A 21,168-nucleotide genomic window follows, 5' to 3' on the forward strand; every position below is an offset into this window, starting at 1 on the left:
AATCTTGGATGGAGAGTTATCTTCAGATGTAGAAGTAGCTTCAGGTGTGCTCAGCAATCCTTGGGATCCTTGCTATATCAATGACACTGTGAACAATATCAACAGTAATCTCAGACTTTCTGCAGATGATGCACCTGCCTATAATGAAGTACTGTATGAAAGAATGAGATTTTCACTCTGCAGTGAAGTGTGTGCTGATATGAAACTTCCTGGCAGATTAAAACTGTGTGCCGGACCAAGACTCGAACTCGGGACCTTTGCCTTTCGTGTGCAGGGTTCGCAGGAGAGCTTCTGTAAAGTTCTCTAAACTTTCCCAATAATGGTCCTCGAAAAGAATGTCACCTTCCCTCCAGGGAGTCCAGTCTGAGTTCCTGGATCAATTCTGTAACACTTGTGTGTTGTTTGAGCCTACCAGTAACAAATCTAGCCTCTGAAGTTCTTTGCAGGTCTATGTCTAACCCAACCTGGTGAGCATCCCAAAAACTGATGCATATACAGAACAATAATGGTTCTATCAGAATTCCCTGGGACACTCCTAACAATAACCTTTTCTCTGATGAACACTCGCCATCAAGAATGACATACTGCGTTCTGTTACTTAAGAAAGCTCTGAGTCACTCACATATCTAAGACACTATTTCATATGCTCATGCCTTTGTTAATAGTCTGCAATGGGTCACTGTGTCAAATGCTTTGCAGAAATCTAGTAATATAGAATCTGCCTGTTGCTTTTTATCCACAGCTCACAGTACATCATGCGAGAAAAGGACAAGCTGAGTTTTGAACAAGCAGTGCTTTCTAAAACCATGATGATTTGGGGAAATAAGCTTCTTGGTATTTAGGAAATTTATTATACTTAAACTCAGATGTGTTCAACAATTCTGCAGCAAATAATATCCTTAAGGTAATTGGTCTGTAATTTAACAGATCAGTTCTTTTACCCTTCTTATACACAAGGATCACTTGTGCTTTTTTCCAGTCACTTGGGACTTTGCACTGCATGAGAGATTCATTATAGATGCAAGATAAGTAATGAGCCAATGCCATAGAGTACTCTTTGAAAACTGAGTTGGGATTCAATCCAGACCTGGTGACTTACTTGTTTCCAGATCTTTCAGTTGTTTCTCTACTACCTTTTCCCAGTTGAAATGTGATGAGACATGGTGGTGATAGGAGGGCCTGCTTCAGGTTCTTCAGTAGCCTGTTCACATGGCTCCAACTACAAAAGGCACACGCTTCTTCCACCGGTTATTGATCAGCATCACACTTGAGGGTGCACCTGGATTAAATTTTCCATAATACTTTTTTCCCCAAGAGGGGAGAAACTGGAGCTCCTTTAAATTTGTAGAGCTAGGAAGTGTGATGATGACTTTGACCAGCTTGTGTGTAGGCTTAATGCCTTTGCAAGAGATAGATGATGTGCCCTAGGTATTTCATTGGTGGTTGAAAGAAAGAAAGAGAGAGAGAGAGAGAGAGAGAGAGAGAGAGAGAGAGGTTTTTCAAGATTGCATTTGAGGCTTGCGAACTGGAGGGTGTGGAACAGCCTTTGCAAGTTCCCTAGGTGTTCTCCTGTTTTAGTCCCCTTCATCTAGATAATTTATGCAACCCACACATAGATACTCTGCAAGCCACTGTACAATGCATGGTGTCATTCCACTCCTTTCCACTTGCAGATAGAGGGAGGGAAAAACTACTGTCTGTACACCTCTGTATTAGCCCTAATTTCTCATATCTTATCTTCATGGTCCTAATGTGCAACGTATGTTGGTGGCAGTAGAATCATTCATCAGCTTCAAATGCCGGTTCTCTAAATTTTCTCAATAGTGTTTCTCAAAAAGAACGTCGCCTTCCCTCCAGGAATTCCCATTTGAGTTCTCGAAGCAGCTCTGTAAAACTAATGTGTTGTTCGAAATTACAAGTAACAAATCTAGTAGCCTGCCCTGAATTGCTTCCCTGTCTTTCTTCAGTCCTGGTATGGATCCCAAACACTCGCACAGTACTCGAGAATAGGTCACACCAGTGTCCTGTATGCAGTTTCCTGTACAGGTGAAGCACTCTTTCCTGAAATTCTCCCAATAAACCGAAGTCAAACATTTGCCTTCCCTACCACAGTTTTCACATGCTCATTCCACCTCATATTGCTCTGCAACGTTACACCCAGATATTTAAATGACTTGACTGTATCAAACATTACAGGTTTGTTCCTCCTACTCATCCATATTATCTTACATTTTTCCACATTTAGGGCTAGCTGCCATTCATCACACAAACTAGAAAATTTGTCTAAGTTGTCTTGCATCTTCCTACAGTCATTCAAATTCAACACCTTCTCGTACATCACGGCATCATCAGTGGTTCTATCACACTTCCCTGGGGCACTCCTGCTGATACCCTTGTCTCCAATGAACAATTGGCCAGAGAAAATAGCATACTCCTTACTGAAGGTATCCTTCCATGAAATTATACTTGTTCTGCAACCAGGTGGACAGAGTCACTGTTGACAAATCCAAAAGAAGAAAAAGCATCAAGGCTGCATAGATTCTCCATATCCATGCTGTGAATAAAAAGAAAGGTGAAGTGTCTTACAACATTTTTGTATGGTGCCATGATATTGAGTTTTCTTTTGAATGGAATGAGTTGTTTGTCACATGCGACCAAATGGCAGTGGATTGAAGGGGCCGTGCTCTCAGCTGGAAATACATTTTATAGTTTAACATTGGTGCAGAGGCATTGGTGTCAACCTGTAGCTGAACTTGTTTATTGTGCAAATCAAGCATGGTAGACAGTTTTTTTAGGTGACAACATTGTGGTGAGAGACTCTGACAAAATCTCATTAATGTCCAATAGGTCCTGTCAAGGCAAATGTATTTTGTTCAGAGCATGGCAGACAGATGTGAGATGTCCATTCTTCTGCAATGCCTTGCACTATTCTCACCTGTTGAGGCAGCTTTCTCTGCCATGTGTTTGAAAACAATCCGGCACAATCGAAATGAGTGTCAGTCAAGGGTAGAGACTTCTTTCCATGTTTATGAGATGGATCCAGAGTTGGTGGTGTTTGTACTCTATTGTTGCTGCATTTGCTGTGTCGGCAAAATTGGATTTCTCTCCCAGGTCTGATGAGCTGGCTGTCACCTGACTCCAGAATTCTAATTGACAGCTCGTGGCCTGGGAACTTCTAAATCTTTAAAATGTCCTCCAAGGTAAGGTCCTCAAATTGCCAAACTTTCTGATCATCCAGAGCTGGCCAAATGATCGCATCCCTGATCATCACCTCTGCATATGATACCTTATTTACTGGAGTCACAAAGTGGCACTTCCTACTGAGTCCTGCAGTTCAGCCGGGCATGCGCAGTGTGACTGATTTGGCTGTTTAAGACACTGATTAAATTCTACACAGGACGCAATGCATTGTCAGTAAAACTGTGTAGTTAATAGAGTAACATTTCATCACAGGCCAGGTGTGCCAGTTGATTGAGAGGGGCCAGTTTGCACAAAAGCTGGTATGTACTTGGTGAGATACACAACAGGAAAAGTGATTTCACCACAACTGGATCTGTTACCAGGAATGCAGCAAAGTTCTGCCAGAAGCATTTCTTGTATACTTCTCACTCTTCTGCTATTTTGTCTTAAGGTGGGAAAAGTGGCGGATTTGCAGCTGATGGCCAGGAGAGCAACGTGGGCAATGAGGCTCCTAATGTTTCTGTCCCTCTAACTGCTGTTGCATAAATTGCTGTAGTACAACTTCCATCAACACACCCAGTTAAGGTAGCCATTTGCACTGTGTCCATGGTTACGTAACAAAGATAAAAAATGCCCACAATCTTTGCCAGTTATCTTGTAACTCACAACATAAAATGAAAACAAGTTGGCACCTCTGGAACAGGTATATTTAACAACCTCACAGGACAATAGTTCACAACAGATCCAATGTATGGCATAGCCACATGGCAAGACAGGCACAGCACAGTTCTGAAACTTCCTGGCAGATTAAAACTCTGTACCAGACTGAGACTCGAACTTGGGACCTTTGCCTTTCATGGGAAGCTGCTCTACCAACTGAGCTACACAAGCATGACTCACAACCCGGTCTCACAGCTTTCTTCCGCTAGTACCTTGTCTCCTACCTTCCCAACTTCACAGAACCTCTTCTGCAAGACTTGTAGAGCATTAGGGCCACCAAGACTCTGATTGCTCTGCTGAGTGGGGAAATTTCCAGCTGTATACTCACTCTTCTGCAAACCTTGCAAAACTAGCACTCCTGGAAGAAAGGATATTGCGGAGACGTAGCTTTGCCACAGCCTGGGGGATGTTTTCAGAATTAAATTTTCACTTTGCAGTGGAGTGTGCACTGACATGAAACTTCCTGGCACATTAAAACTGTGTGCCAGACCGAGAGCTGAACTCGGGAGCTTTGTCTTTTGTGGTCGAGTGCTCCTTTCTTCCATGTGTGCTAGTTCTGCGAGGTTAGCAGGAGAGCTTCTATGAAGTTTGGAAGGTAGGCGACGAGGTACTGGTGGAAGAAAGCTGTGAGGACAGGCTGTGAGTTGTGCTTAGGTAGTTCATATGGTAGAGCACCTGCCCGCGAAAGGTTTGAGTCTCGGTCCGGCACACAGTTTTAATCTGCCAGGAAGTTTCATATCAGCAGACACTCTGCTGCAGAGTGAAAATTTCATTCTGACAGCACTGTTCTGTCCAATAGTACACAGCACAATGAGTGAAAACAGACTGAATGCATTGCTGGGCAGTAACTGCATACGTGGATGGCATGTCAGAACTGGTGCTTGCAGGCACCTGCACAGCTGACAGGCATGGCCGCTCTGTCACAGTGTTTCCTCCTGGTGGCCACAGTTCGCAATAGAGGACACAAAGTGACTGTCATGTGATATGTGCCAGTTGTGCAATGACAGAGATACTGGCTGGTGCCTGATGTCTAGGTGGTAGCCCAGTGGGTTACCATGCTAACCTTACAATGTTCATCCATAGATGGCATTCTTGTGCAAATAGGATAGTTCTCATGGACACCCATCTGCTGGAAGTCCTTCTGCACTTCATCTTCCCATCATGTTTTTGATCTTCCAATTGGACTAGTTCCATCGGGTTGTTCTGTAAGCACAACTTTGATCCAGCATATATCCAGACTCTTGGCAATATGCCCTGACCAGCTTATTCTCAATGCTTTCATTTTCTGCACTGTGTTCAGTTGTTTATCAGGCTGCACAGTTCCCAGTTATTTCTACATCTTCATAGATTGGTCCAAAGATCTTTCTTGTGATTTTCTGTTCAAAATCAACAGACTCTTTTCACCATTTTTGTGGTGCTTATGGTTTCTGTCCCATATAACAACACCAGTACTATCATTGCATTATAGGCTTTAAGTTTGGTCTCAAATAGCACAGTTTGTGATAATATTATCAGCTTCAGACTGAAATAAGTTTTTGATTCATTGACAATACATCGATTAATTTTTTGTTTGAGCTTATCATACATGTTAAACCAGCTGTCAAGGTATTTAAAATTTTCCCCTCTGGCTATTCTCCATATTCCAGCCTGTAATGGGGCAGTATTATGAGCTTGTTTGGATACTTCTATCATTTCAGTCTTCTCTGTATTAATCCTGACTCCAATCTTACTGGCATTCTTTTATAAGTTCTCTAACACTTCTGAAATCTCCTATTCTGACTCCGCTATGGCTGAAATATCATCGGCATATCCCAATAACTGTGTTCTCTCAATTAGCTTTACACCTTTGCCTTTCTTTTTCATTTCACAAATTACTTTCTCCAAGTGCAAAGTTAGAGTGGTGCATCAAGTTTAAATGGCATTAATAATAAGTCTTAGAGTGTACGACAGGGAAAATGGAGGGGGACGTTGTAATTTTAGGGCCTTACCCTAGTAGTGAAAACAAGAGAGATGATGACTGGAGTGAGGGCAATTAAAGGATTTGAAGGTACAAAAAAGGAGTAACACAGCAACCATGGATGTGAAAGGAGTATAGAAAAGGGCATTACGATTACGGAGTGAGTATCGTATTGCTGAGTCAGTAGACATAGCACAGGTACGAGATGTTGTAATTCCTAGCATTTTTGTTGAAACTTGACAACCCAGTATAAAGAAAGAGCGGTATGCATGATGAAATGACCTAGCTTCCATAGTCAACTACACTTTCCTGGTGAAGTAAAATGTTCAAGCAATAGTTTCATTTCAGTACGTCATTTGTATAGCTTGTCATTTTTAATGGGTTTGTAAGCATTTTATTCAGGGAAGGGTAGCTATAATTATATATGAAGTAAAACTATTTACTGTTTCATTTATATTTGAGTATGAGCCTACCGCTTTATCTTTCGTCCATGAAACAGTTCAGATGCTGGGTTCTTTTACATTTTTGAAAGTAGTAAGAGGAAATTACTGTCAGTGCTGAAGGTTCCTATTAAGGGAGTCAGAACAACTTCTCTGTGTTTTGGAAGGGAAGGCTAACAGTCATAGTTCTGTAGCATTGACGAACACCTCTCTACCCATCCTGTTGATCACTTACTCTGCTGGTGATGGAGGAAGCAGTTCGAATATTTGGTATCTGTCATCTTTCTTTTGTAGTTTCCCACAGTCTATTGCTTCATTTCTTCCTTTAATTTTGGAGTACCAATCTATTTTCTTACTGCCTGTTGTTCATATGTAGCACTGTCTCTCCCCCCCCCCCCCCCCCCCCTCCCACCACCTGGAGCACAGTAAATAGAAATAATCTTCCAAAATGTCAAATATATGCCAAAGTTTGACAAGAAATGGGTAGATTTAGAACATTTAGAAAACTGTTCGAGGAACTTTGTATTCTAACTATTGCTTCTCAGTATAGTTATCCATTAATGAAATTTGTTGCAAGTAATATATCTCTACTTCCAACCAATAGCTCAATACATAGTACCAATACTAGGAATGAGAACAATCTCCAAAAAGACCCAAAATCACTTACCTTGGTCCAAAAAGGGGTCCGATATTCAGGAACACACATTTTCAATAAACTGACAGCAACCATTAAAAACTTAGTTTCAGATAAAGCACAGTTTAAACAGAGTTTGAAAGACTTTTTGATAGGCAACTCCTTCTACTCTATAGATGAATATCTTAATAGTGACTCTTAGACCAGCTTACATAAAAATGTCTGTTAGATATCAGTTTTGACAGCACTTGGTCACAACAGTCAAGATTAAGTATTTTGTGTATGATTAATTTATTAAAAGTGCCTAACTGTGTTTCATTCTGACAGTGTATTAATTCTGTAAATATTAGCAGTTCCAGTTTACTGTAATATATTCAACTATTTTGTCAGTCTTCTGACAGATGATCAGTGCAGTGCGTGTTATATGCTAATGTTTTATGCTTTTTATGTTATATTTTCTGACTTGTTCCACACTCATGACAATCAGCTCATTTTTGGGTCTATGGAATGAAAACTGAATCTAATCTTATTTAAGTGTAAAGCAATTTCAATTTAAAATGTCATTACTAAAGAAGCTTATTATCCCCATTTTATTCTAAACCAGAGGAGCTAAATTGTATTACTTTTTTGTACTATTGTGCATCTAAAAAGGACAGAATTACGTCTGGATTTGTCGAATTTTATACTCAGTTGAGACAGTTTTCAAGATGTCAGGATGTTAAATATCATTAATAAATGGTAGGAAATAATGAGCTCAGTATTGTAATTTAAGAGATTTTGGTTGAATTAGTAAGCATTTAAGTACACTCCTGGAAATGGAAAAAAGAACACATTGACACCGGTGTGTCAGACCCACCATACTTGCTCCGGACACTGCGAGAGGGCTGTACAAGCAATGATCACACGCACGGCACAGCGGACACACCAGGAACTGCGGTGTTGGCCGTCGAATGGCGCTAGCTGCGCAGCATTTGTGCACCGCCGCCGTCAGTGTCAGCCAGTTTGCCGTGGCATACGGAGCTCCATCGCAGTCTGTAACACTGGTAGCATGCCGCAACAGCGTGGACGTGAACCGTATGTGCAGTTGACGGACTTTGAGCGAGGGCGTATAGTGGGCATGCGGGAGGCCGGGTGGACGTACCGCCGAATTGCTCAACACGTGGGGCGTGAGGTCTCCACAGTACATCGATGTTGTCGCCAGTGGTCAGCGGAAGGTGCACGTGCCCATCGACCTGGGACTGGACCGCAGTGACGCACGGATGCACGCCAAGACCGTAGGATCCTACGCAGTGCCGTAGGGGACCACACCGCCACTTCCCAGCAAATTAGGGACACTGTTGCTCCTAGGGTATTGGCGAGGACCATTCGCAGCCATCTCCATGAAGCTGGGCTACGGTCCTGCACACCGTTAGGCCGTCTTCCGCTCACGCCCCAACATCGTGCAGCCCGCCTCCAGTGGTGTCGCGACAGGCGTGAATGGAGGGACGAATGGAGACGTGTCGTCTTCAGCGATGAGAGTCGCTTCTGCCTTGGTGCCAATGATGGTCGTATGCGTGTTTGGCGCCGTGCAGGTGAGCGCCACAATCAGGACTGCATACGACCGAGGCACACAGGGCCAACACCCGGCATCATGGTGTGGGGAGCGATCTCCTACAATGGCCGTACACCACTGGTGATCGTCGAGGGGACACTGAATAGTGCACGGTACATCCAAACCGTCATCGAACCCATCGTTCTACCATTCCTAGATCGGCAAGGGAACTTGCTGTTCCAACAGGACAATGCACGTCCGCATGTATCCTGTGCCACCCAACATGCTCTAGAAGGTGTAAGTCAACTACCCTGGCCAGCAAGATCTCCGGATCTGTCCCCCATTGAGCATGTTTGGGACTGGATGAAGCGTCGTCTCACGCGGTCTGCACGTCCAGCACGAACGCTGGTCCAACTGAGGCGCCAGGTGGAAATGGCATGGCAAGCCGTTCCACAGGACTACATCCAGCATCTCTACAATCGTCTCCATGGGAGAATAGCAGCCTGCATTGCTGCGAAAGGTGGATATACACTGTACTAGTGCCGACATTGTGCATGCTCTGTTGCCTGTGTCTATGTGCCTGTGGTTCTGTCAGTGTGATCATGTGATGTATCTGACCCCAGGAATGTGTCAATAAAGTTTCCCCTTCCTGGGACAATGAATTCACGGTGTTCTTATTTCAATTTCCAGGAGTGTATATTTGATGGTTCGTGGAGATAAAGTTGTGGACAAAGCACTATGCTGTACGAGAAGAAAAGAAATTAGACAGAAGCATTAGCTGATGCTGTCAAGAACTGACACTAACATTGTGCTTGTAAACAATAATGAAATTTTAAGGTATTGAGATAAGTGGTACACCATATTTTTGACACAGTTCACAATTTATGTTAGTGATGAATTGCTTTCTAAAAGCTAGTGAAAACCAAGTTCATGGAATTTTCAGTACCAGGCAATAATGTGGTATTATACTTGATAGTCTGATTTGTTCAAGAAATAGTGCATCAAATATTAGTGTAGAGCCACAGTCATTACATCTTATTCATTTATAAGGGTGTTATGTGTAATAACGTCACCAAATTTTCAGTTGTGCGATTTTTATAGCCAGGAAAAGAAGGTCATTTTTCATCTCAGTTCATCACATCTATACCTCCAATAAATGGAAATAAACTATCTTCTTTATAATAAGTCTACAATAAGGTTTTTAGATATTTTACATGTTGTAATACTGTTTCTTGATTTATTATGTTTGCAGTATCCAGGAAACAGGGCAGTAGGATGCAGCCAGTGAAAGGTACTGGCTGCCCAACCCTACTGCCAGCTGTTGTCAAACAGGGTATAAACACTGTCTAAGTATCACCTCATAAAAAATTGTGCCCACCAGGGGGATGGAATCAAGTAAAAATTGTTATTAATTTATACCAATTTACTGTACGTAGCTTTCTTATTCAGTTTGAATTGTTAGATCATCATGAGAACATACATAACTTTTGTATCTAAGACATTATGATTATGAGACAAAAAATCTGAATGATTTACTGAATGTATGTATGGACACACTATTCAGATAAAAGTATATAACAAAAATTTTAACTGATTCTTTTGGTGAAATTTAATTTAAAATATTTAAATGGCAGTGATTAAGAAAAACAGGTAGAGGCAGTAGTGAGGAGCAGTTTCAAGTAAATATGAGTTACTAACTTACATTCTTACTGGAAACTTCTGTTGAATTTTTTTAATTTTTTTTTAATTTTTTATTTTTTTACCTAAGTGGAATTTTCCTTATCAGAATAGTGGAAAACAGTCACTATTACATCAAAGAATTCATGTAGTATAACTTCATAGTCTTAATGAAAAAACTATATGTGACCTGTTGATTATTAAAACTGTTAATGATTACACTCTAGGGAAAGAAAAAAAAGAGTGCAATGAAGGAATTATCCAAATGGTATGGAAATTGGTAGATTTGATGTGCAAGTACAGACAAATAAATTATTACAATTTCAGCAAAATTGGATGATTTATTCAAGAGAAAGAGCTTCACAAACTGAGCAAGTCAATAAATAATGCACTGGTCCATCTGTGGCCCTTATGCAAGCAGTTATTCAGCTCGGCAAATCCTGTTCAATTGGCACCTTAGATTATCAAAATCCCAAGCTGGTTGGAGGGGCCTGTCCATAATGCTCCAAAGGTTCTCAATATAGAGAGACCTGGAGGCATTTCTGGCCAAGGTAGGATTTGACAAACACAAAGACAAGCAGTAGAAATTCTTGTTGTGTGCTGGTGTGCATTGTATTGTAAGCCCAGGATGGCTTGCCATGGATGACAACAAAATGAGGCATAGAATATCATCTTCATACCGCTGTGTTGTAAGGGTGCTATGGATGACAACCAAAGGGTGCTGTTATGGAAAGAGACAGCACCCCAGACCATCACGCCTGGTCGTCACACCGTATGTTGGTTCACAGTCAGGTTGGTATCCCGCCGCTATCCTGGGCACTTCCACCCACATCTTTGCTGGTCATTGGGACTCATTTTGAAGTGCGACTCATAACTAAAGACAATGTTACTCCAGTCGATGAGATTCCAGGCCAAAGACCTGTCTGTAGACGCTCCAGACAATTGTGGGATGCCAACGTGACTGTCTGTCACCCAACTTATGGCCTAACAACTAGGAATGATGTTTTGTTTTCATAGTTGACCACTTCAGCTGTCTCCGCAGCACCTTTACAGCATAATGGTACATAGAGGATATTCTATGCCCCATTTTGTTCCCCTTCATGGCAAGCTATCCTGGACTTACATTTCAGCAAGATAATGCCCACCCACACATGGTGAGAGTTTCTACTGCTTGTCTCTGTGCATGCCACAACTTACCTTTACCAGAAAGATTGCCAGACTTCTCCCCAACTGAGAATGTTTAGAGCATCAAGGGCAGGGCCCTCCAACCAGCTCACGATTTTGATGATCTAATGTGCCAGTTGGACAGAATTTGGCAAAATATCCCTCAGGAGGACATCTAACAACTCTATACATCAATGCCAAGCTGAATAACTACTTTCAGAAAGGCCACAGATGGACCAATGCATTATTGACTTCCTCAGTTTGTGAAGCTCTTTCTGGTGAATAAATAATCCAATTTTTCTGAAATTGTAATCATTAATTTATCTGTACATGTACATGATAAACACCTACCAATTTCCATCTGATTCGGATAATTGCTTTCTTGTGTGTCATTTTTTTTTCTTAGAATGTAATTTTGGTTCCATCTATTGTATATTTACGATTTGTAAAGACAAATGAGACAATAGCTGAAAGAAAAATATTAAAATAATAATTCAGCTGTCACACATTGATCTCTTCTTGACATTGTCCAGCTTTCATATTAATGATATTATTGAAATTCCTAAATGGGAAACATGTAAAATAAGCGAAAGCTAACCACTTACCTATATAAGAGTGGTACGGGGCGCACAGGAAAATGTAATAGAAAACAGATAACACTAGCTTCTGAGCGCTTGCCCTTTTTCTAGTAAGAGTACACACAAACAAACAAACAAACACGCATGCACGCGCACACACACACACACACACACACACACACACACACACACACACACACACACACACACACACAACTACACAGACACGCAAACATCCACACTTGCAGTACTAACAAAGCTAATTATTGAATATCAGTTGTTGAAAGCAGTTGCCCCAGTTGGTGGTGGAGAGGGAGTAAGGAAGGATACTCTCGAGGAAAGGAGGAGATAGTAGGCTACCGTGAGGCATGTCTTTCACCAGATGACTCAGCAGCTGTACAACAAGATGAACAGAGTTCATAGGTTAGAATGTATACGGGGTAGAGAGATGGAGAGAAGGGAGGGGGGAAGGGGGGAGAGGGAGGGGAGAAAAGGAAAGTTGTGGTGAAGAAGGAGACAAGCAGAGGAGAGTGTAAGGGAGAGGGGTGGAAAAGTGGTGTGGGGGGAGAGAGGTGGGGGGGGGGGGCAGGAACGAGGGAGGGCGAGAGGGAGGGAGAAACCACATGAGTGGTGATGAAAGGAAGAGTGGTGCAAGTACATGATCTGAATGGACAAGATGTGATGTGGGCAGAAGAGAGAAGGTGAAGTGCGAAACAGATTAGCAGAGGTGATTGTGAGAGTGCAAGATATACTGGAGAGACAGTTCCCACCTTCATAGTTCAGCGAAACTTGTGCTGGAAGGGAGTATCTAAATGGCCCATGTAGTGAACAGCTGTTAAAGTCTCTAGTGCTGTGGTGCATAGCATGTTCAGCAACTGGATGGTCAAGTTTGCAGTTTGCCACATGGCCATTAATGTGGGAGAACAGTTTGTTCTAGTCATGCCCTCACACAATGATGCACAGTAGTAGCAACGTAGTTGATATACAGGGTGCTATTTTCCAGAGTGTACAAACATTAGGGATTGATCGATGAGAGGATAAAGAACGAAAAAAGGTCCAATGAACTTATGTCTAGAAATGCATGGTTTTCATGCTAGAGACCACCTATACAATCATACTTTGTTCCAGAGAATGCTGTACCATGCAGCCACAGTTACAGTATGCATTGTTTCTTCCTACAGGGTGGTACTGTTACTCATATGTCACGCCCTAATGCCCTCTCCTGCCGCAGTAATTGATAATGTTGCATCCAATTCACTTCTCCTGTTGACTCACCGTGTAGTGGATGTGATACAGCATTGTACACAACAGTTCTGTATTAAAATCAAGAGCTTGCTGACATGCTGTTTACTTACAGAAAGACAAATGGCAATGAGCAGGGAGCAGCAAGGTTGTATCAGGAGACCTGTCCCCTGCCGACAACAACCACAGCACTCAATGTTTGAAACAGTGTTTTGCTGTTTGTCTGAGTCAGTTTTGTTTCAGGAAGCAGGAAATCATGAAGGATGTCCTCAAAATATTCAGACACCAGACTTGGAGGAAAATGTGATTAATACTGTGGAAGGCGACCACTGTGCCAGTACCAGGCAGTTGGTCTACCCATACTGGGTAAGCCTGACAACCATGTGGAACATTCTCTATGTTAAATGTTACTACCCTTATAACTTGCAGCATGCATAGGGCTTACTAGTGACAGACTTTTGGCATTGGGAGCAGTTTTGTCACTGGTTTCTTCACCAGGCAACCACAATTTCGGGACTTGTGTCATCCATCCTATTCACAGATGAGACCACCTTTACGCAGAGTGATATCTTCAACTTTCATAACAGTCATGTGTGAGTTAGTATGCAGAACCTCCATGGTATGGTGACAGTGAGTCATCAGCATTGGTGCAGCTGGAATGTGTGGGCCAGGATAATTGGTGACCGTATTTTGGGGCCAGTCTTCCTTCCACGTCACCTAACAGGCCAGAACTATTAGCGTTTCTTGTGAGAGACTTTGCCTCCCCTGCTGGAAGAAGTGCCATTTATGATTCATAGAATTATTAGCTGCTACACAATGGTGCTCCAGCCCATTTCACTGACAATGTCTGGACACATCTCAATCGTGTCTTCCCTGGCCGATAGATGAGATAAGGGTGTCCAGCTGCACGAACTGCTCGTTCACTGGATCCCAAACCATGCGATTTCTGGTTATGGGGACATCACAAGAGTATTATGTATGCAGAGCACATTCCAACTGTGGAGACAATGGAACAGTGTATTGATGCTGCCTTTGGCACTGTTTGGATGCAGGCTGGCTGATGTGAATGTGTGAGACAGAACATGTTATGGCACATACACTCCTGGAAATGGAAAAAAGAACACATTGACACCGGTGTGTCAGACCCACCATACTTGCTCCGGACACTGCGAGAGGGCTGTACAAGCAATGATCACACGCACGGCACAGCGGACACACCAGGAACTGCGGTGTTGGCCGTCGAATGGCGCTAGCTGCGCAGCATTTGTGCACCGCCGCCGTCAGTGTCAGCCAGTTTGCCGTGGCATACGGAGCTCCATCGCAGTCTGTAACACTGGTAGCATGCCGCGACAGTGTGGACGTGAACCGTATGTGCAGTTGACGGACTTTGAGCGAGGGCGTATAGTGGGCATGCGGGAGGCCGGGTGGACGTACCGCCGAATTGCTCAACACGTGGGGCGTGAGGTCTCCACAGTACATCGATGTTGTCGCCAGTGGTCGGCGGAAGGTGCACGTGCCCGTCGACCTGGGACCGGACCGCAGCGACACACGGATGCACGCCAAGACCGTAGGATCCTACGCAGTGCCGTAGGGGACCGCACCGCCACTTCCCAGCAAATTAGGGACACTGTTGCTCCTGGGGTATCGGCGAGGACCATTCGCAACCATCTCCATGAAGCTGGGCTACGGTCCCGCACACCATTAGGCCGTCTTCCGCTCACGCCCCAACATCGTGCAGCCCGCCTCCAGTGGTGTCGCGACAGGCGTGAATGGAGGGACGAATGGAGACGTGTCGTCTTCAGCGATGAGAGTCGCTTCTGCCTTGGTGCCAATGATGGTCGTATGCGTGTTTGGCGCCGTGCAGGTGAGCGCCACAATCAGGACTGCATACGACCGAGGCACACAGGGCCAACACCCGGCATCATGGTGTGGGGAGCGATCTCCTACACTGGCCGTACACCACTGGTGATCATCGAGGGGACACTGAATAGTGCACGGTACATCCAAACCGTCATCGAACCCATCGTTCTACCATTCCTAGACCGGCAAGGGAACTTGCTGTTCCAACAGGACAATGCACGTCCGCATCTATCCCGTGCCACCCAACGTGCTCTAGAAGGTGTAAGTCAACTACCCTGGCCAGCAAGATCTCCAGATCTGTCCCCCATTGAGCATGTTTGGGACTGGATGAAGCGTCGTCTCACGCGGTCTGCACGTCCAGCACGAACGCTGGTCCAACTGAGGCGCCAGGTGGAAATGGCATGGCAAGCCGTTCCACAGGACTACATCCAGCATCTCTACAATCGTCTCCATGGGAGAATAGCAGCCTGCATTGCTGCGAAAGGTGGATATACACTGTACTAGTGCCGACATTGTGCATGCTCTGTTGCCTGTGTCTATGTGCCTGTGGTTCTGTCAGTGTGATCATGTGATGTATCTGACCCCAGGAATGTGTCAATAAAGTTTCCCCTTTCTGGGACAATGAATTCACGGTGTTCTTATTTCAATTTCCAGGAGTGTACATGCATTTGTTGAGGCACATGGAAACCATTTTCAATACATTCTGTACATGTGGCTGCATGGTACAATGCATATTACACTGCAGTCTCTGTAACAAACACATAAGTCTGAACATATATAATAAACTGTCACAATCAGTAAAAAAATCTCATTCTTTTAAATTTAATGTAGTATTAGAGGTATGATTTAAACATATGGCATATTACTCAGTGGAAGAATGCTTTCAAAATAATGCGAAGGACATACGTAATGAGCAAAACACCCTAACTAGTAGTAAATAAGCATATCATACCTGTGCACTTATTCAAATCATGTACATAATCCTAATACACTTTTTCATTCATTTAAAACGTAAAATACCATGTATAATGTGAATCTGGAAGAAAGTGTGTGTATTTCTGTAATATGCAGATATATACTGGAAGAGTTGGCATGTTTATTCATATATAACTGTGCACATATGTAATGAGATATCCTAGAAAGTACAATATGTAATGAGAATCATCAATTTGTAAGTGCCTTAAACTGTATGTATTTAACTAAAGAGTACTTGTAGATTTATAACTTCAATTGACAAAGCCAAATGCATGGTAAACATGTTGAGAGGCTAATGAATAAACATCTAAGAAATTATTGTAAGAGGACAGTCTGGAAAGTTACCTCAATTAGCCAAAAATAAAACATTTGAATATGTGAAACAAACTGGTTAGATAATATCTTAAAATTACTTGTTTTATTGCTTCTCTACATAGTTTCTACTCAGATTTAAACATTTGTCATGTCTCTTTATGCACTGACAAATCTGCATAAAATTCTGCCACATCACATTTCAACCAGCCCATGAAGTTCATCATCAGATTCAAAGCATCGAGAGCTAAGCCACTTTTTCATGGCAATGAAGAGGTGGAAACTGCATTGAGACATGTCTGAACTGTTTTTCACAAATATTTTCATCAATTTTCTGTACCAATTTGTTGTTGGTTACAGAGGAATGTATCGACACTTCCATCATCATAAACATTTTTCCTTCCACTCTTACACTAACACCACCATTGATGCACAATACTTTCACTCATATGGCATGTATACAGCATTAATCTTGCAATGTATACCATCAGCTTTACATGACTTATACTAAAAACCATATTACATAACAGATTTCACATTTGGTGGAAATTTTAATTACAAAGCGACTGTTGGTGAACAGAAAGTCTTGTAGCTTTCTTCTAAGCACACTGATCTACTTACTTCCATTACTTCCCACAAAACCGAATTTATTTTTCAGATCACCTATGTGACTATAAAAGATATTGTAGTAACTGGAGTACAGTTACATGTGTAAAATAAGCATATTTCAGATTTCTTAAGGAACAAATTGTGGATAACAAAAGGATGCTGGGAAGTCATGACTTCCTACTTTCAGCTGTAAGATGAAGTTGAAGGCAATGGTAGCACTATAGTAAAACAGAAGGGTAATAAATATGTGAATTTATTATGAACAATTTTACAAAATTTATAAGCCTGTACACTATAAGAGTAAGTCAGTGTAACATGGAACTATGTGACAATATTAATGACAACTTTCACAGCGTCAGGACTTGCAGGGCAATATATCACTTACATGTATCATGAAAGTTTGGATGCATATTATTTTTACATAGATTTACAAATATGGTTCTGTTTAATACAAAACAACATTACAGGGATTTTTATCATCTGCCACTGAGTAAAGAAGAAGCAAATATCTGTTGCAGGATTTGGGGTATGTTCTTCAGATCAAGACAGACAAATGCTCTCCCTGAAGGTAACTGCTTCACTAACCTGAAACACAGAGGAAATATACCTTAAATAAATTTTTTTCCTTTTGATTCAGTTTAATATGTAGGACATGTTACACTGTTAAATTGGCTATGGACCAATGGCAAATATTTTCCTCTCATTAGTGACAAATATTCACTCATTGAAATAGTGATAGTTGATGAAAAATTTAATGTGAAATACAGTATCACATATAGAGGATTTCAAATCCCACAGTGTAGTTGAAATATGTGAATTGACATTAGCAGGGCAAAACTGTTACCTTTCCAGTTTTTGGAACCACTTATAGTTTTTACAGTAAGTTAAGTGAAATGAGTGAGCATTGTATTGTTGTTGTTGTGGTCTTTGATCCTGAGACTGGTTTGATGCAGTACTCCATGCTACTCTATCCTGTGCAAGCTTCTTCATCTCCCAGTACCTACTGCAACCTACATCCTTCTGAATCTGCTTAGTGTATTCATCTCTTGGTCTTCCTCTACGATTTTTACCCTCCACGCTGCCCTCCAGTACTAAATTGGTGATCCCTTGATGCCTCAGAACATGTCCTACCAACCGATCCCTTCTTCTAGTCAAGTTGTGCCACAAACTCCTCTTCTCCCCAATTCTATTCAATACCTCCTCATTTGTTATGTGATCTACCCATCTAATCTTCAGCATTCTTCTGTAGCACCACATTTCGAAACCTTCTATTCTCTTCTTGTCTAAACTATTTATCGTCCACATTTCACTTCCATACATGGCTACACTCCATACAAATACTTTCAGAAACGACTTCCTGACACTTAAATCAATACTCGATGTTAAAAAATTTCTCTTCTTCAGAAACGCTTTCCTTGCCATTGCCAGTCTATGTTTTATATCCCCTCTACTTCGACCATCATCAGTTATTTTGCTCCCCAAATAGCAAAACTCCTTTACTACTTTAAGTGTCTCACTTCCCAATCTAATTCCCTCAGCATCACCCGACATAATTTGGCTACATTCCATTATCCTCGTTTTGCTTTTGTTGATGTTCGTCTTATACCCTCCTTTCAAGACACTGTCCATTCCGTTCAACTGCTCTTCCAAGTCCTTTGCTGTCTCTGACAGAATTACTATGTTATTGGCGAAACTCAAAGTTTTTATTTCTTCTCCATGGATTTTAATACCTACCCCGAACTTTTCTTTTGTTTCCTTTACTGCTTGCTCAATATACAGATTGAATAGCATCGGGGAGAGGCTGCAGCCTGTCTCACTCCCTTCCCAACCACTGCTTCCCTTTCATGCCCCTCGACTCTTATAACTGCCATTTGCTTTCTGTACAAATTGTAAATAGCCTTTCACTCCCTGTATTTTACCCCTGCCACCTTCAGAATTTGAAAGAGAGTATTCCAGTCAACATTGTCAAAACTTTCTCTAAGTCTACAAATGCTAGAAACGTAGGTTTGCCTTTTCTTAATCTATTTTCTAAGATAAGTCGTAGGGTCAGTATTGCCTCGTGTGTTCCAACATTTCTATGGAATCCAAACTGATCTTCCCCGAGGTCGGCTTCTACCAGTTTTTCCATTCGTCTGTAAAGAATTCGCATTAGTATTTTGCAACTGTCTCATACATCTTGCTCACCAGATGGTAGAGTTTTGTCAGGACTGGCTCTCCCAAGGCTGTCAGTAGTTCTAATGGAATGTTGTCTACTCCCGGGGCCTTGTTTTGACTTAGGTCTTTCAGTGCTCTGTCAAATTCTTCACACAGTATCATATCTCCCATTTCATCTTCATCTACATCCTCTTCCATTTCCATAATATTGTCCTCAAGAACATCATCCCTGTATAGACCCTCTATATACTCCTTCCAGCTTTCTGCTTTCCCTTCTTTGCTTAGAACTGGGTTTCCATCTGAGCTCTTGATATTCATGCAAGTAGTTCTTTTTTCTCCAAATTTTTCTGTAGGCAGTATCTATCTTACTCCTCGTGAGATAAGCCTCTACATCCTTACATTTGTCCTCTAGCCATCCCTGCTTAGCCAATTTGCACTTCCTGTTGATCTCATTTTTGAGACGTTTGTATTCCTTTTTGCTTCATTTATTGCATTTTTGTGCATTGTATTTGCTATTAACTTTTCATATTTAAAGACTGCAGACACATTTTTGAGATACACCATGTTCAATCATATGAACCTGATGTTACTGACTGTATGGTTTAATGGCTATCAATAATCCGATGAAAATACCAAATCATTTTCATGAAAAACAGGTGGTTTTACACATATAGATGTGCCAGCCTTTAATACCCTGCAGGTGAGTGGTTTTCTTTCTACATTTATGTTTATTGTTTTCATAAAAGAAGGTTGTTTTAATGTAAGGAATGCCAGTGACAACGTTGTGGTCAAGTGACCATGGCATACATTTTTTCCATCCCTTCAACTGTTAGAAAATATAATTTAGCAGCAAATGAGTACAATGAAGTTAGGGTGTAAGATAGACCACTGAGTCTCAGAAACCATTGTTACAGTCTATGCTGGATGAATGAATCAGTAGTAAATTATGATCAGCCACTAATCAAGGAAAAAATCTGGCATGTCGTGTAACAGAATAGGGCCCCAGAAGAACAGACTTGTCATGTAAAAACCTGCCATAGTATTTTCATCACTATCAGCAAAGATCTCTTAAAATTTAGATGTTAAATTTCAGTGTGGATATGCACTGAAGTTACTCAAAACAATTTATGAAACATGACACTTTTCACACATTGTTTCTGCATTTCAATCTGTCTGGTGCACCACCCTGAATTGTCTCACAGTGACACAGAGCTCTCTTCACACTGCTCCCATTATTTTAGGAAGTGAGCACTGAATCACTAGTTAAAAGTGATCACAATATGTGGTGTGCGTACGGTAGGACCTTCGGTACACACACCATCAGTTTATTTGACTTGTCGCTCTAACGAAGTAGGCGAGTGTCAGCAATATGTCTCGTGGTCTTATCGTGGCGTGTTTATCTTCTGCCATTAGGTCAGATGATAGAAATGCCACTTGCACGCTTAGAGTAGCAGACTGACAGTGACCAACTTTAAACAGAACTTGATTAATTTTCACACACATTTATTAAAATAATAAATAACATAGACATTACGTAACTTGATTCTGGATGCTGTTTACAATTGACAATCTGAAGTTTCTTTGGTCTTGGTACGTTAATCTTATTCTCACATATCTCTGATACTTGACAAAGTGTCTATACATTTCTCTTCATGGCTATGTACAGGAATATGGTAATATTATTAGGCGCAGATTGAAACTTGACTACAGACTGGTTCAGACTAATGCAGACTGACTAATCAGAGGTCTGTACACTCGTTATAATACCTCGCGCGTTCAGGTATCACTGCGCGAGTGTGATCCGCGAGGAGAAAAGGTTCTACATTAGCAGCAATCTCATTGGCTGCATTACATATTAATACGCGGATCGTCAGAAACAGAATTTGGTCCGTCTCTAAGACAGCTCCATCTTGTAGTGCGGAGACGGACGAGCGCTGCGCCTGCACTGTTGTGCTTAGCGGGACGCGCTCTATTGGGAAAGTTGTGTACGCGTTGACTACGCGGAACTATGTACACAACACAATATAACTCAATTTTATACAGAAATGCAATTTATATTGTACTAGTGACCCTTTCCCTTTTCGCATTGGTAGCACTAAGCAGCTATGGCTGGACAACCACTTCATCTAAATCAC

General features: G+C 41.9%; 1 protein-coding gene across 1 annotated transcript in view; it reads right to left on the reverse strand.

Annotated features, from left to right (window-relative positions):
• Nucleotides 1-17,116: 17,116 nt before the first annotated feature.
• The window catches only part of LOC126094492 (von Willebrand factor A domain-containing protein 8), a 268,216-nt gene continuing 264,164 nt past the window's right edge, over nt 17,117-21,168 (reverse strand). Inside the window, exon 33 of the mRNA XM_049908901.1 lies at nt 17,117-17,464. Coding sequence (XP_049764858.1) covers nt 17,356-17,464 — 109 coding nt within the window. The 3' untranslated portion in view covers nt 17,117-17,355. The remainder of the gene's footprint in view (nt 17,465-21,168) is intronic.

Source organism: Schistocerca cancellata, chromosome 8, assembly GCF_023864275.1.
Source record: "Schistocerca cancellata isolate TAMUIC-IGC-003103 chromosome 8, iqSchCanc2.1, whole genome shotgun sequence".
Classification (NCBI taxonomy): domain Eukaryota; kingdom Metazoa; phylum Arthropoda; class Insecta; order Orthoptera; family Acrididae; genus Schistocerca; species Schistocerca cancellata.